Below are 15,097 nucleotides of genomic sequence, written 5' to 3'. Positions count from 1 at the left end.
AGGAATGCCCATCCCTCACTGAAGCTATATTTCAAAGTCTTTAACCCTTCGTTTGGCTGCATCCCACATGCCTGAATGCGTGCCAGCCCAGCCCTGGTGCGTGGGCAGAGAGGGGCAGAGCTGAGGGGGAGCTGGTGTCCCCCTCGTACCCGAGCGCACCGGGAGGTCTCAGCTCGGCAGCGCGGAGGCGGCGTGTCCTGAAGCACCCAAGCCATGCAGGAGCTCGCCTCTGTCTCTTCGGACGTAGCGTGTCCCTGTGCATCTGCGTCTTTGCGATTCATGCTCAAAGGTGTGCAGTTTGCAGAGCCCGCTGCCTTGGTGCTTCAAATGACTTGTGTAATGATGCAAATTGATTCATTCTGGGCCTATTATGTACCCTTGTACCTGGCCAGGTGGGAAGCACCAGCTGGTGGCACTCTGCTTTTCCAGCATCACTGTTTTAGGGAGAGATCCCTCTGCAAACTCTTTCAGGTTTGCTTCCTTCTCTGGTAGGCTTGTCCCCCTGGGGAAGATGATCTGACATCCTCACCGCTCCACCACAGTCACCGAGGTCACATCAGGGACTCTGTCTTCTGGAGAACAATTTCAGTCTTTGGACACGCAGTTACGGTGACCTGCCATAGCTGTGTTCCTCCCTCCTGTATGACATTGCGTAGGCTACAGAAATCCTCTCTGGCGGTCATTGCATGGCTTTCAGAAGGGGCTTTGCCCGTTCAAACCCAAGCTATTGAGTTTCTTTGTATAAAACTGTTTAGGAGGGAGATTGTGTTCATTTAGGTAGGCACCAAATGGGCTTGGTTCTCTTATTGCTAAAACCTGTGGGAGATTCATCCTGCTACTTAAATCTCTTAAACCGCAGGAGACTTTCCATCAATGTACTTTAAAGTTCCATCAGTGTTTTAAATTAAATTTACAGTGACACCAAAAATGGTAATTTCTTTGACATTTAAAGAGTCATGCATCTTCTGGATGTTTATGTTCAGTGTCCAAATGTGTTTGTCAGGTTGGCTCAGTGGCATTAAGTGACTGTGTGACAAATAAGCAGCAGGTTTAATGGATTGCTGCTCCCAATGCTTTATTCTCCTGCAAAAAGTTAAGTCCAAGTATTTGCAGAGCCGGGTAGGTTTATGCTTGCGGCAGCAGCGTCTTCCCACGAGATGGTGCTCGGAGCTTGTGGTCCTGCCGGCCAGCTGTGCTGTGAAGCCAGACCTTCTCCTGGGCATGGGCTGCTTGCAGACTGGGATCCAGCCTGGCACTCTTGCTCCATTTCTGCCAGTCACTTAGCTTTCATCCTACAGTGTTTAAGTGCTTTTCTGAGCTGGGACCTATTATGCCTCAGGTATAGCTTTGTATAGTGTTTTGTACTTCCCAGGATAATACAACTTTTTTAAAAAAAAAAAAAAGTGTGTTTTGCAAAATCTTGAGTCCTAACTGGAGGCACCAGCATGGGGAACGACGCCTGGGTGGAGAACAGGGTTGTTGGAGTTGATCTGGTATGCCTGGGCAGCACTGGTGCTGAGGAGCTGGTGGGATTCAGGTTGGTGTCTCTGCTTTGTCCAGTACCTGGACAAGCTGTTTATATCTGGAAACAGCAATATACACAAGCATCTGCCCCTTTGTTAGAGGCACAAACACCTCCTTTCTCCCATCTGAGCTGTGTATGGGGAGTGCCCAGCGCTGGGCATGCAGAGTGCTCCTGTATGTTTAACTCCTGCTCCGAAAAAGCCTTGCGGTGGAAATCAGCCTTGGTTCTGTATTTTAAATGACGTGAATATTTTAGGTTGGGGGCAGATTCCTGCTATGCCAGTATAAATATGGGGTTGCCTTTGCATCCCCATATGTCTGAGTTGGTCTCATTCCTAATCTAGAGTTTAAGTGGGGCCAACACCCTGTGTATCCCTGAAACCCTCAGTGTGCCCTGACAGCTGCTGTGGCTGAATGTCCCCATGCCTCTTGCTTTTTCCCCCAGCAAAGCATCCTTGCTGAGCTGGCCCCACCATCCCCATGGTCTCCCTCCCCTCCTTTAAATCCCCGCTGAAGTCCCACTTGCTCCCCAAAGCCTCTGTGAAATGGGCCGACTGTCATCGCCTGAGCTCGCCCGGCGGCGTGGGGATGAGGGATTAGTGGGCAGAGGAGCGGGGAGCTGGCAGACGGGGAGGCAGTTGCTGAGGCTGGTGCTGGGAGTTGGGTGAGGACGTGATGTGTAGGAGATGAATCGCAGAAAGGAATATTCATCATGTTTACCCACGGCACCGGAAAAACAGACGTACAGTAAAGCAGACTGATGCTTGGCCTTATCTTGGCAATCTCGCTTTTGTAGGCAGTGCTGGGGTTTGGCAGCGTGTGCTCGGGCTGTCAGCTCTTGGAGACGAGGTCTTGTTTTGTGCTTGTAGAGTATCGTGGCCCGTCGTTGGGGCTATGATGAATACCAACAACCCACAGCTTGAGAAGGCACCAGTGTGCTCGCAGTCGCTGGTGGCAGCCGCTCATTCTGGTCGTGAAGTGGAGTTTGAGGTTGGTGTGGACGCTCTTGTCTCATGTCCTGAGCGTCATGAACTCAGGTATGGAGTGTAGAAACGTGTTCCTTCAAAGGCAAGCATGCAGTGATCGCTTTGTCCCTCTTCTGCTCGCTTTTATCACCCTGATAAGCTTTGCCATTCCGTAAGTTTTGCAGCAGTGAATATATATTTCTTTCCTAATCGCCGACAAAAAAGCTGAGCATGGGCTTGGCCACCCTCCTCTGCAGAGAGAGCTGCCCTGGCAGATGGCTGCTCAGGCAGGGTCCCTGTGGAGACCTGTTGTCTGGAGATCTCTCTGCCAGCTCTTAATCCACTTTATGGATGCTTTACTGACTTGCACGGTACCCCTGTAAATCGGGATATGGCATGGTGCAGAGTCCAGCACCACACCAAAGTCAAGGTACATCCTGTCTAAGCAGTTACTTTGATCCCCAAGGCTGGATCTCATCAAAGACTGAAATCAGGATTGTTTGACAACACCTATTTTCCATTAGCAATGTTGACAGCATTAATTATATTCTGATGCTTTAATTCTTTATTATTGAAATCACACATCAGTGATAGTCATTATTTTGCAAGGGGGTTGATGTTATGCTAATCAGCTTGCAGTTAACTGGGTCATCCCACTCATTTTTTTTGGCTGTGGGCACAACACTACTGCTCTTGTACTGGAGTCTCTGTGGTCTGCCAAGATTTATTTTAAACAAACATGAGCAAGCCAGAATTTCTGAGCCAGCTTTTTAGGACTCTTGGGTGCAAGTTATGTGAAAATATTTATCCCTATTGTATACTGTTTAACGTCTTCCTTGGTTACTAATGGACTGGAAAGGACTTCATTGTCCTCAAGTGATACAAGTACATCATCTCGCTGCTTTGCAAAGGCAGAGCAGAAATATTTAGGGGAATCTTCTGCCTTTTCTTTGTCATTATCAACTGTTTTTCGCTCTCTGTTTTGGAAAGGGCTGGTGCTTATCTTGGGATTTCTTTTGTTTGTGCTGAACTTTAAAGATCTCCTCTATATTAGCCCATCACATTGTGGTCTCCTCTGTTCTCACTCCCACAGGTACAGTCCCCAGATCACGAGAAATGGAGCAAAAGCGCAGCCTGGCAACCATGAGGTGAAGATGAAAAGTCCTGAGCCAGTGATCAGCCAGATTATTGACAAGCTGAAACACATCAACCAGGTTCGTTGCAGGCGTGCCAGCAGGGATGGCTCCACAGTGGGCGGTTTCCAAATCAGTCTGGCCTCCCCCACACTTTCTTCGGGCACAGCCAGACAACCCAGGGCACCTCCATCTTCCACAGCTGCGTGCGGAGCCAGTGCTGCCTCAGCCCCGTGCAGTACCGGGCTCTCTGGGCACGTGTGGCAGGTCCTGATTCATGCACACTGGCGTGGTGCTCCATGGGTGTAGTGGGAGCTGCAGGGCACGTGCGTTGCAGCCCTCCAGGGCTCATCCTGCACCTGGGAGGATACATGGATGCACCTCTGCAGTGCGCTTCTGCTGGGCATCCATCCCCACATGATGGAAGACCAAGAAAGATGGAGCTCCTGTGGTGCCCCTGAGCACGAGATGCTGGCAGTGGTCTGCATGCCACATGCTTGATGTCCCCTCTGGTCAGAGGAGTCCCCTTCAGCATTGCTTGCGGCTGGCAGAGCAGGGAGCAATGTTGCTTTGCTGTATCTATCTCCCTGGACATCCACTCCCAGTCACTACTGGGGCAAGTTACCAGGGAATGGGGAAATGGCAGAGCTGGATGAGACCCTTTCTGCTGGGGAAGGAGCTTCCTTCCCACGGTCTCAGACCTGGCATCCTTGCCAGGACAAGCAGTATCTTGTCTCTACCCGTCATGCCAGGCCAGGTTAGGTCTGTGAACAAGCCCCACCGCTGCCAAGGGATTAGGTGGCACCTCTGCGCGGCGTTCAGCTTGTGATTGTTAACCTCCCAGAGCTCTTCTGCAGCGTTGCCTCGGGCCAGCCGCACTGGGGTCCAGCTCTGGACTCTGCTCTCCTCTCTGTGTCACTGAGTAACTCGTAAAGGGGATGTTTTTCAGTAGGCTGATAGCTTGGGCCTCTGTACTTCCCAAGGACACACAGTGTTGGGACCTTGCAGGGCAAATACTGGGGTGGTAATGCTGTCTGTTAATACGGCTGAGCGGCTCATTCTCTCCCAAGAGAGCTCTTAGCAGTGGGGACCTTGTTCAGGGTTGTTCCAGCATGAGGCTTTGGGCAGCGGCAGGTTCCTGGGGTTAAGCCCAGCTTTGCTTCCTGGCTGGGTGGGCTGCAAGGGCTGGTCTGTCTGGAGTTGCTGGCTTAGCGACTTTTCTGCTAACCTCTGCTTTCCTGCTCCCGCGACTGCCAGGGTCTGTTTTCATAGCAGTTCCCGGTTTAACCCCTGCACCTTCCAGTGCAGGCACGCCTCATTAGCTCCTGTCTGGGAGCGGGATGCAGCGAGGGGCTCGGGGTCCCTGGGAGCACCCCGGCACGCGGGAGCTGATGTGGGCAGTGGCAGGGCAGCCCGCTCTGCCTTCCCGCATACCTCCCTGCGCCGAGCCATGCCATCTGCCAACAGCCCATAATTATTAAAAGTGGGGGGGGGAACAGCATAATCAGCTCCCTATTAAATGGGGTAGAGGGCAGGCTTCAACCTGCAGGTGATAATGATATTTTGCCGTTCACAGTGAGAAAGTCGCACCGAACAAAACATGGTTATTAGTGTACTTGAAACTGCTGACATAAAGTGGTTGTGAAATGCTGGCTGCCAGATTGGGTCAAGTTAGGTCTTTGCTGAACAGTTCAGGCTGCTGAGGAGCCGAGATTCGTGGAACGAGAGACCCTGTGTAAACATCACCAAGCTGAACTCAGCTGTTTGCAGCAGCGGAGTGTCTTTGTCAGCTACTGCTCTGGGAAAAATAGTGGTAAGGGGGTGAATATGGTCAGCTTGGTCATAATCTCTGACAGCGCTTCCCCTCCTTGGCTTGCAGTATCTGATCGGAACGTGTTATGGGGGGCAAGTGAGTTGTTTTGGTTTAAACGGCGTAAATGTAAGAGTTGGAAAAATATCGACCCCTCATGTAAAGTTGTGTTTGAGAGAGGGGGGAGTTGAGAATAAAATCAGGAGAAAATCAAAAGTGATATGTGAAAATTAGTTATGAACCTAGCTATTCTTGTGGAGGGTCTTTAGTCTATGTAAGTAGCTTATATACTGGGAAAGTAACTGTGGAGGTCACTTAAGTTTGGGATTTGGGGTGTCATAGCTCACCATCACACTTATTTTCTTGACCTACTGAAGTTTAGTGCTCTCCTTCACATCTGGAATGCATCTTGAACGCCAAAGAATAGGAAATGTGGAAGGAGCAGCCCTGGATGAATTACGGTTGTGTTTTTCAGGTGTTGGCTTCAAATCGGGGAAGTGGTGGGGACTCCCAGGCTGGGGAGGGGTTGAAAATCTCCTGATCCACCAAGCTCAAGCCAACAGTGGCTTTTCAGGGTTTTCAAACATCCAGAATCTTTTGGAGAAAAGAGCACCTTTTCGAGCGTTTGTAGTGCTCAGAGCTGTAAACTGGATTCCCCATGTGACTACCAGTAAATTGTGAATCTCGTACCATATAATGAATTCCTCCCCATGTGTTGCGTTGGAGATGCAGCTTGGATTTTGTGGATGTGGGTAGACTCAGGAGCCATGCTAGCTGGTGCAATTTTTCTGAAGAGTTCCACAGCTTTTACTTGTAGATTTTTGCTAATGTCTGTAATTTGCTGATGACTTGGCTTCGATTTATTCCAGGCTGCTCACACGCCTGAAAAATGTGTGTTCTTTCAGCAGTAGGCCACATTTTCGAGCTTGCTTGAGTTTGGCGAATGTGTTGTTTGTGGAAATCACGCTCGCTCATTAGTTCGTGTCTTCTCAAACTGAATCTGGGCAAGTGCACACATATATATGAGAAAGTCTTATCCAACTTCTGCAGTTTGAAATGAGAACAGTGTCTGTGCATTAGAACAAAATCCTTGGGGACTGAAAGGAGTATAGAAAACTTAACCCAGAGAGAACGAGAAGTAAAAGTTTGTCAGATTGTATTGGTTTGGTTCAAGCACCTTTTATCAAGTTAAAATAGATAAATGAATAAAGCTCACTGCCTGAGTAGTGTACTGTCTCAAGTCAGTCCTTTCTGAATGAGTCCCCCTCGGTGGTGCCTCCTCATCACATCAAGACTCCAGACCATTTTTATTTCACCCGAATGTGTGATTGTGGGTGGTGCTATTTTTCATGCGTTGGTGGGCGAGATGGTTTACTATTGCCATATTGGAAGTAAGGATTTTTTTTTTTTTCCAGTTCTATTAGATGTCTACCAAGTTTTGATTTGAGTTATTTTTGCTGTGTGCCCAGAGGCATAAACAGCCCATCCATAAATATTAGCATTGTTATCTCAGCTGGGAGGCCAAGGGTCACCTTCAGGAAAATGAGTTGGAATTGGTTCCTAACTTTTATTTCCCAGAGTGGATGGGGTCTGTTTCTAGCTAGAAGGGTTTTCACTCATCCCACACGTGAAACTATATTGAGATTGAAAGGTTATTATGTGTCAGTACAAGGTCTTGCTCAGTGTTTTTGTGACTTGGGAGCATCCCTAGGCAAAAAGTGGTGTGCAAGGTGGGCTATTTCCTCTGGTCACTCAATTTTCCCCCCACCATGGGGATGTTTAGGTGGCTGACAGATGGGGATGAGCTTCAAGTTTTAACAGATAGGCATGGAGGTAGGAGCCTTGGTGTCCCATGGCCCACGTCCCAGGCGTTCTGCCACGTTCGTGACCACCTATTGAACCTCCTCCCAAGACCGGCTCTGGAGCGCGGACCTGAGTGCTGCTGGTGCAAGGATGCAGCAGGGGTGGAGACTGCGGGCACCGGCTCAGCCGATGTGACACTCTTGGTCCTCCCTCCTGTCCCTCTCGGTCCCCAGCTGCCTGTGTGCTCTCTGCAGTGCTTGCGGGGCTCAGACACTGTTGAAGCAGATGCTTTACCCCATCCTTACTGCACTTACCTGTTTAAGGTTGTGGCCAGTTCTGATCCCTTTTTATGCTTAGTTAAATCCTGGTGTTTATCATAGGACCATCTCTAGGAGGAAGAGTATAATATTGGAAGAAAAGAGGGGGAAAAACCCACCAAAAATGAAGACTAAAATCCATAAAAGGAAACTTAACTGGGGAAGATGTGTCTTTAGAAGGCTGAAAGGCCTGGAAACATATTGTACATTTCCAGACGCTGGAGTTAAGGGCTCATTTAGAATATTTCAGATATACTGGAGTTTGACAGTTCTTTGGTTTCCACATCAAACAATCTGTAATTTATTGCCCCGTATAGGGACTGTGTTTTTATCATATTGCATATTCTGTAGCCAGAAATCTAACTACCATATAAGCTCTTGAAAAAAAAAAACCAAGAAACCCTTTGGGGATCAGAATCCAGGCAATATGCTTTCACAGACCCTGAGAAACCCGCTTTGATTTATTTCCTTGGAAATAAAGGGAACACACAATTTCTCGGAGTATTACAGCTGTTCCCCAAGCAGGATCTCGCTGCCTTTCTTCACGTGCTCAGTGTAAAGACCCGGGTCCTGCGGCGAGCCCCGTGTGAAAGCACCTCGCATCGCTCTTTGTGGGCTTTACAGGAAGATGAGAACAAAATTTAGAAGTTTTATGAGGTGGTAAAACACGGAGCTCTAGCTGGAAGAAAAGAAAGAAAAAAAAAAAAAAAAAGGAGACCCAGAGGTGTGAATGACCGAAGACAAAATAGACTTGAAGTTTGCAAAAAAGCATGCGCCGGCGTTTAAATAGCCGCGTTTGAAGCTGGGTTGATCAACCAATATGTCCTATATTTGTTTGTGGGTTTAATGGGCTGTTTCCCTGCGGCCTGGCTGCTGGGAGAGGGCACGGCAGAGGTCACCCAGAAGTTAATTTGGAAGGAGGCCAAAAGGCCACAACTTGATTGAATCAAACGTAAACAAAATAGGCCTGGGAACAGCGTGATGCCCTTGTGCCCGAGCCCCTCTCAACCCCTTTGCTCAAAATGCAGAGTACGGCGGAGCGTCGGGGACTGGCAAAGGGGGTTTAACCCCACCATGGGGGGATGAAGGGTCGGATCCGGCCCCCGCGCGGGGCACATGGGCTGGGGCGCGATGATTGCTCTCCATGCACGGGGCAGATCGGGGCGGCCGTGGGTGCTCCCGGGGGAGATGTGGGGTCCCGGGGGGCCGCCTTGCCAGACCCTGTCCTGAGCGGCTCCAAGCAGGGAAAACTATTGAGTTTATTATGGGACACCCTGGGGAGCTGAGGAGTTTTCAGGAACATATTTCCCCTTCAGAAAAATCCGTGACTTTGACAGATTTGTTAGAATCACATCTCTCTGTGGCCTGCTGGGCTGTGTGAGGTTTATTATTCCCACTGTATTTTAATTCCCTAGACAGATGAAGCAGCATAATAATTAGAAAAATGCACAAACTGCCAGATTGTTAAATAACATGATGCACAACGCTTATCACTTGAAAATACAATATTTAAATTGCACCAAAACAAGTTGCTTTTGGCTAATTTTCCACTTCTAAATTTAGTAAGTTAACACTACAATGTCTGAAGTGCTGTATATGTGTAGTATAATTAATCAAGTCCTCAAAAGAAATGTTAATAAACACAATAACTACTTGGACACGCCTTTTGTTCAACATTATTAAACAGTTTGTAACAATTAAAATATTAAAACCACATGTTGTTGAAAGCAACCAGACATTGCAATTATTTCTTACTAAGGCTATTAAATAACATGACAGAAGATTTTTATTTTAATGATAAATGCATTTTGGAATGGATCAGCTAATTCTTCTTTTACTACACAAAGTAATCTATAGCTCCACCAAGTCTAGGCCTGGTATTTAAAGACTAACTCCATCCTCCTTTTGAGCCGTGCCTCAGCTCTCGTTAACACACCGGGTAAATGCTCTCTGACTCCATACGCAAGCGGCAGTTACAGGATTTTGCCAGGCCAGTTAAATCGGAGGAAGTGTGACCCTCTGTAACGAGAACGTAGTTAAATTTGAACGTATCTGACTGTCGGGTTGATTTTTAAACCCAAACCCCTCTTTCCTGTCTTAGTAAGAGCTGGCGTTTGCCCACGCCAGCTATCGCCCGTCGGGGCCCTATCTGCAAACGTCGCGGCTTTATCAGGTCTGTCGTGGGAACACTGCACCCACAGGGCACCTGAAATGGGTTTTCTTTAACAGCTCAAGATTAATTGGACACAGTGTGTTTGCCTGTGTGCTTTTAAACAGACGCGTAATCTGGGCTGTGTTTGCTGAAGTTTCTCGCCTGCTTTTGCTATGGTCTTGCTCGAGACAGGAGTGTAAGGGCTGCGCTGTTAAGCCCCACGCTTTTACTGCTTGTGCGGTTACATTTGCTGTGGAATGTGAGGCATTTCCCATTTCCAGTAAGGAAAGGGCGGTAAGTAGGCACATTTCTGGGACTGCTCAGCGCGACCGCAACTTGGAGTTGTGCTGAAGGCCTGAGCATCTCCTGTGCGCTGCGTAAATCCAGCTATGACTGCTGTCTCTTACTGATCGATCGGTTGCTTTTATTGAAGGTAGTGCCAAAATGCCCATCAATATCCAAAGCCCTCATATCAGCCAGCTTTTCAAGAAAATAATTCATTGTAGGATTTTCTTGGAGCACCCAAGTCCTTTAATCCATCCCCACGTGTCCCATTTTCTGGTAAATAATGGGACTGCAGAGCTGTCACTTTTTGAAGACGAGATTCACTGTTTCCTTGTCCCTCCTACTTTCATTTGTCCTTTCCCGGGCAACAAATTTCAGGAACACATGGGAGAGGACTGGGGAAGGTGTGTTCCTGTGTGAAGCCATGTAGCTCCTTTATCGCTATGAAAAAGGAACATCTCACCTGCGCTTCCTTTTTGCTAATCCCACCTGCCTTTCTGGGGGTTGCTTTATTCATCCGTGGTGTTTCACCACTTTTCTAGTATTGGAAAAGATATTTAGCTCAGTTGAGACTATAGGAGCAGCAAGGCTTTCCCGGGCGGTGAGTCCAGCTCCTTGCTTTTCTCACCAAGACGGGGAAGCTGGGGCTGAGCTTGGATGGGTGGCCGTTCTGGCTGGTTTCCACACTGGTTTATTGTTAGGTGTTCATAACCTTTGGGTTACATAAATAGCATTTTATCACTCTCCTTCCCTGAAATTCCCTGGCTGCTGCGGTCTTATGCATGAGGAGAGATTCAACTTTGCCCTTGTGGCTTCAGCTCCGGTGGGGAGGCAGGTGCCTCAGGTGTGTCCTGCAGGGACCAGCTTCCAAACAATGCTGTGGAAATTGGCTGGGAAAAAAATACCTTTAAAGGGGATTCATTTGCTTTTGTGTCGAAAACATGCAGCTGATGCACAGCGGTGCTTTAAAACAAACACCAGATATCCTGTACCAGCGCTGGAGTTTATCCTGTTGTGGAGGAAACAAACCTGGAGGAATCCTTGTGTAGCAAAACATGGTGCAAGTGGAGCCATTGATACCAAATTAACAGTTAATTACAGTTATTCTGGGCCTTGTTAATTGTATCAAGTGTCGCCTTGTGCTGTGACTCAAGCTGGTAATTTAATCAGTAGATGTCTGGGGAAGGCGTCCTCCTCGATGGTCCCAGTAACAAAGCCCGCAGCTAGCTCTGGCGTTAATGGGATGATTGCTAGATTTCTCATTTATGTGTTTTTCTCCAAAATTTGACTTAGCGTCAAGGTTTTTAAAGTGCGGTCCAGACTGGGATTGAGGGAGCTAATCTTCATCATCCAGAGGAGGCCTGGAAGGTAACCCGTGGTGGTCTTGGCTGCAGAACAAATCTGATTGCTTTTGTTCCCGAGAAGAAGCCTTGTTAAGAATAACGTTACTTTTCATTCCAGCCTGAGCGGTGTAACCGCTTAGCAATGATGTTCTCGGACGAAGGGAGGAAGAAACAACGCTGCCAGAGCCGCTGTGGGCAGGGAGGGCCGGCCCCACGGGACCTCCGCTCCGCGCCCGGGCTTTGCTTCGGCAGCGTTGTGCCCGGCTGTGGCATGGCGTGTGGGCGGTGTTGCCGTGAGCCGGGATGCCTGTGCCATTCCCACTGGGATAGTCGGAGCTGGGGATTTCCTTGGTGAGGTTCTGCCGCTTCACCAAACCACTCTGTCTGCAGTGGGAACAAGGCGCATTTATGGCATTTTCTTCTCCCAGAGGCATTAATACGTATCTGGTCCACGACACCAGCTGGGGATGGGTAGCAGAGCAGTCCCAGATCCTGCCTCATCAGGCTTCTGTGGGTTTGTGCGTGTCTTGTATTGAAGGAAATGAAAGCACTCACTGGTTTGGCATCCCTCTGATGGAGAGAGCAGTGTAAAGTGTCTCACTGCTGTGCACAGAAAGATGTCAGCCGGCTGAAGCGGTTCATCTTCTGGTCTCAACAGCTTCGTTCTTGCAGCGGATGTTACCAGAGCTCTCCTGGTCTGAAGTGGAAGAGGCACCATCCAACACCCCACCCAGCAATCCTGTTCTGGGAAAGGGTGGTCCCTTTTTTGAAGCACTGGCATCGCTTGGTAAGAAGCCGAGACCGGCTTCTGGGACTTCTCCTGATGCTCTGTCCCACCTCCGTGGAGGTAGTGGGCAGCACAGACTGCTGCAGCTTTCATCCCAGCTGTGCTGCCGTCAGAAAGTGCAAGAGGTTTTGTACGTTTTAGGTAATGAAAAATGTGTAATCTCGCTCCTTTTGTTACACCTGCTGACAAAGCAGATGTCTGTAATTAGGCAAGTCTCTGCGCTGGCAAACCCTGTCCCCAGTCAGCGAGACTGCTTTGACCTGTCTGCATTGGGGCAGGTGTGTAAATAACCCTCACGGCTCAGGAGGGCTCTCCATTAATGTTGTTGCTCATTAAACTTCTTAGCTTGGTTTTGACATGTCACTAACTGCAAGGGCCAGGCTGTGTTTTAGTGCTCTTGCTCTGGGAGCAAACAGGGAAGTTTAGGTTGCAGTGATGTTTATTGCCTACATTGACTGTATTGTGAGGGAATGATATTTAAAAGATGAAAACGTGCTTGGCTGGCCGTTCTGAGGACGCATGTAAGAAGATGCTGTCTTGTGAAGCGTGGGGAGTTGGGAGACAGCTGGCTAAAGATGGGTGTCTGAGCCATCAAGATGTATCGTGATGGGCAGGAAATTACTTTTTACTTTTGGCAGGATCCCTCGAATGCCTCCTGCCTACAGTGGGGAAGGAGTTTACTGACCTTTTCGTGCAGCACATGTGCTCCCAAATGCTGAGGGTGAGACTTGTGTAGGTGCGTTTCAGGGCTTCCTCTGCAAGTGTTGGGTCTCGCTGGGGGAGGGTATAAAGTCACCAGCTTTGAACCTAATTTAAACGCTGAGTTGCTTCAGCTGCTCAGCTGGTGGCTGTGCATCTGTGTGGGAGAATCACCTGGGGCAGGGCTCCTCTTGCCTACAGCTCTGGAGGCCTGAGCCTTGCTCTGTTTCTGTTGGATGCATTCAGTATCGGTGATGAGTTGCACCCCAGTGTAGCAGCAGCGCCTGTGCTGGAGCCTGGATGTTTCCTCATCCTGTTTGTAGACCCATCTTAGGAAGCAGGTGCCAATATTGACACTGGAAAAGCTGTGTCCGTGAAATTAAATTTTCTCCTCTGGGTTTTAGCAAGCAGCAGCCATGGTCTGAATGCAGAGGAGAGCTGTGATCTTGCCCAGGAGCCAGCCCAGCCATCAACCGTTAATTAGGGACCACGGAGGCTGGAGAGACCTCGTTCCTGGGATTACTTCTGGTCTGGTTTGTCTCAGTCGAATGCCTGTTTAATGTGAAGTGCATAAATACTTGTGGCAGGAGGGCCTGGGGCTCTGGGCTCCCTGCTCCAGCTGGGCATCTTCCCCAGCAGCACCAGCTTCATCCTGCCTGTGGACCCCCTGCTCTGCTCTTCACGCAGGATGGAGCTGTGGCTGTCGGGTGGCAGAGGTGGCCATGGGGTGACTAAAGGCCACCAACCCCCCCAGCTCACAAGGAGCATGTCCAGGGCTCAGCTGGGCACAACCTGCCCTGGTGTGGTGGCCAGCAGGTCCCCAGGAGGGCAGACTGGCTGCTTGCTCCTCTCTACCGAACAGGTTTGGGGGGTGTTTGCCATGGAGTCCTTCTCCTGCCTAATTTAAGCCTCTGCTGAAATCAACGGCTTGGAAATGAGCCCTGCACTGGGGTTGTCTTGTCTGATAGGAGGTAACTGGCTTATGAGGCGGTTGGTTCAGTCCCTTGTGACAGCTCTGTGGAGCTGGGGACATTCAGCAGAGCTGTTTGCCATTGCTTTCCGGGCTTCCAGTGCCTTGGGGTGAAGCAAATGCAAAAGTGAAGCTAGAAAGAGCAGCGCCCAGGGTGCAGGGTGCAGCCAGAGGGACAGAGGCTGGTGTTCTGGCAGAAACCTCTGTACACGACAACATTGTGCACATAAATACCTGATGTGAGAAGTCCCTCTCCTGGGATTTCTCCACTGGGAGCTTTAAGGGAAAAAGGGAAGTGGCTTGGACAGAGATTTGTCTCTCATTTGTGTGGCAGAAAGAGAAGAGGGGGGAAGAAAAATCCTTCCGGCACAGCTCTCAGCTTGCTGTTTCCTACCTGGTGCCAAGGACAAGATGTTTGTCTCGCAGACAGCCCCAGCAGACGTCGCTGACAGACGGAGAGTGGCCACGTGTGCCGGAGCCTGAGCCAAGAGGAAATCTCCCAGCCGTTCTGATGCGGACTGGGCTGAGCCGGGTGGCGAGGAGGCTGCAGGGACCCGCTCGGTGCTGCGCGCCCTGCGTTGGGCATGCTGGTCCCCCTCTACAGGAACGGGGGGCTTTTTTAGTAGATGGCTCAAGGTGGTATGAATACCTGCCTCTCCTCCTAGATGCTCTTGCATCTAGGGCACCTTCCTTCCAGGCCATCCCTGCTCAGATGTCCGAAGGATGTGGTGGCGATGAGGTGGTTGATTGCTCCACATCTATCCGTGTTGTTGTCTTGTTCCTTGTGCTCCCTCTTTGCTTGTTGTCTCATGTTTTATCTTCTGGTGACGTGCACTTTGAGCCTTCCTGAGCAGTGTTTGGATGGCAGAACGGGGTTCTGCTCCAACATAACTAAACAAAATATGGAAAATATGGATAATAGCAGTGAATGGGTCCTGGCCCATGTAGGCTCCCACACCCCTCCTTCACTCAGTTGCCAACCCCCTGAGGGATGGCTGCTTGGCAGGTGGAGGAATCGGTCCAGGTTCTCCTGTCTAGTGGTGCAGAGCGGGTGGAGAGGGGAAGGCAGCTGGGGCTGCTGGCAGGAGACTGAGAAACTTTGTGGGGAGAGGGAGCAGGGGTACAATGCCAGTGAAGAAACGATGTGGGAAGGGTTCAAAGCAAACAGCCCTTGCAGGTAGCAAGGAAGGGAGCATCTTTGCAATGCCTTTACCATCCTCAACAGGCATGGGTAGTTATCTGCCTGGTGGGGACAGCTCTCTTGGTGACTTTCATTCCTTGTTTCATTCTTTTAGGCGGTCTGAAAGCC

General features: G+C 49.6%; 1 protein-coding gene across 1 annotated transcript in view; it reads left to right on the top strand.

Annotated features, from left to right (window-relative positions):
* Positions 1-15,097, top strand: part of LOC104618271 (glypican-3-like) — a gene marked incomplete at both ends in the record, with an annotated part of 59,785 nt that overhangs the window by 10,838 nt on the left and 33,850 nt on the right. Inside the window, one exon of the mRNA XM_010283817.1 lies at positions 3,583-3,703. Within this exon, the coding sequence (XP_010282119.1) occupies positions 3,583-3,703 (121 nt within the window). The remainder of the gene's footprint in view (positions 1-3,582; positions 3,704-15,097) is intronic.

The sequence above is a fragment of the Phaethon lepturus genome, unplaced genomic scaffold (genome assembly GCF_000687285.1).
Source record: "Phaethon lepturus isolate BGI_N335 unplaced genomic scaffold, ASM68728v1 scaffold35953, whole genome shotgun sequence".
In the NCBI taxonomy this organism is placed as follows: Eukaryota; Metazoa; Chordata; class Aves; order Phaethontiformes; family Phaethontidae; genus Phaethon; species Phaethon lepturus.
The sequence above is the reverse complement of the archived record's forward strand: the minus strand, read 5'-3'. Positions and strand labels throughout refer to the sequence as shown.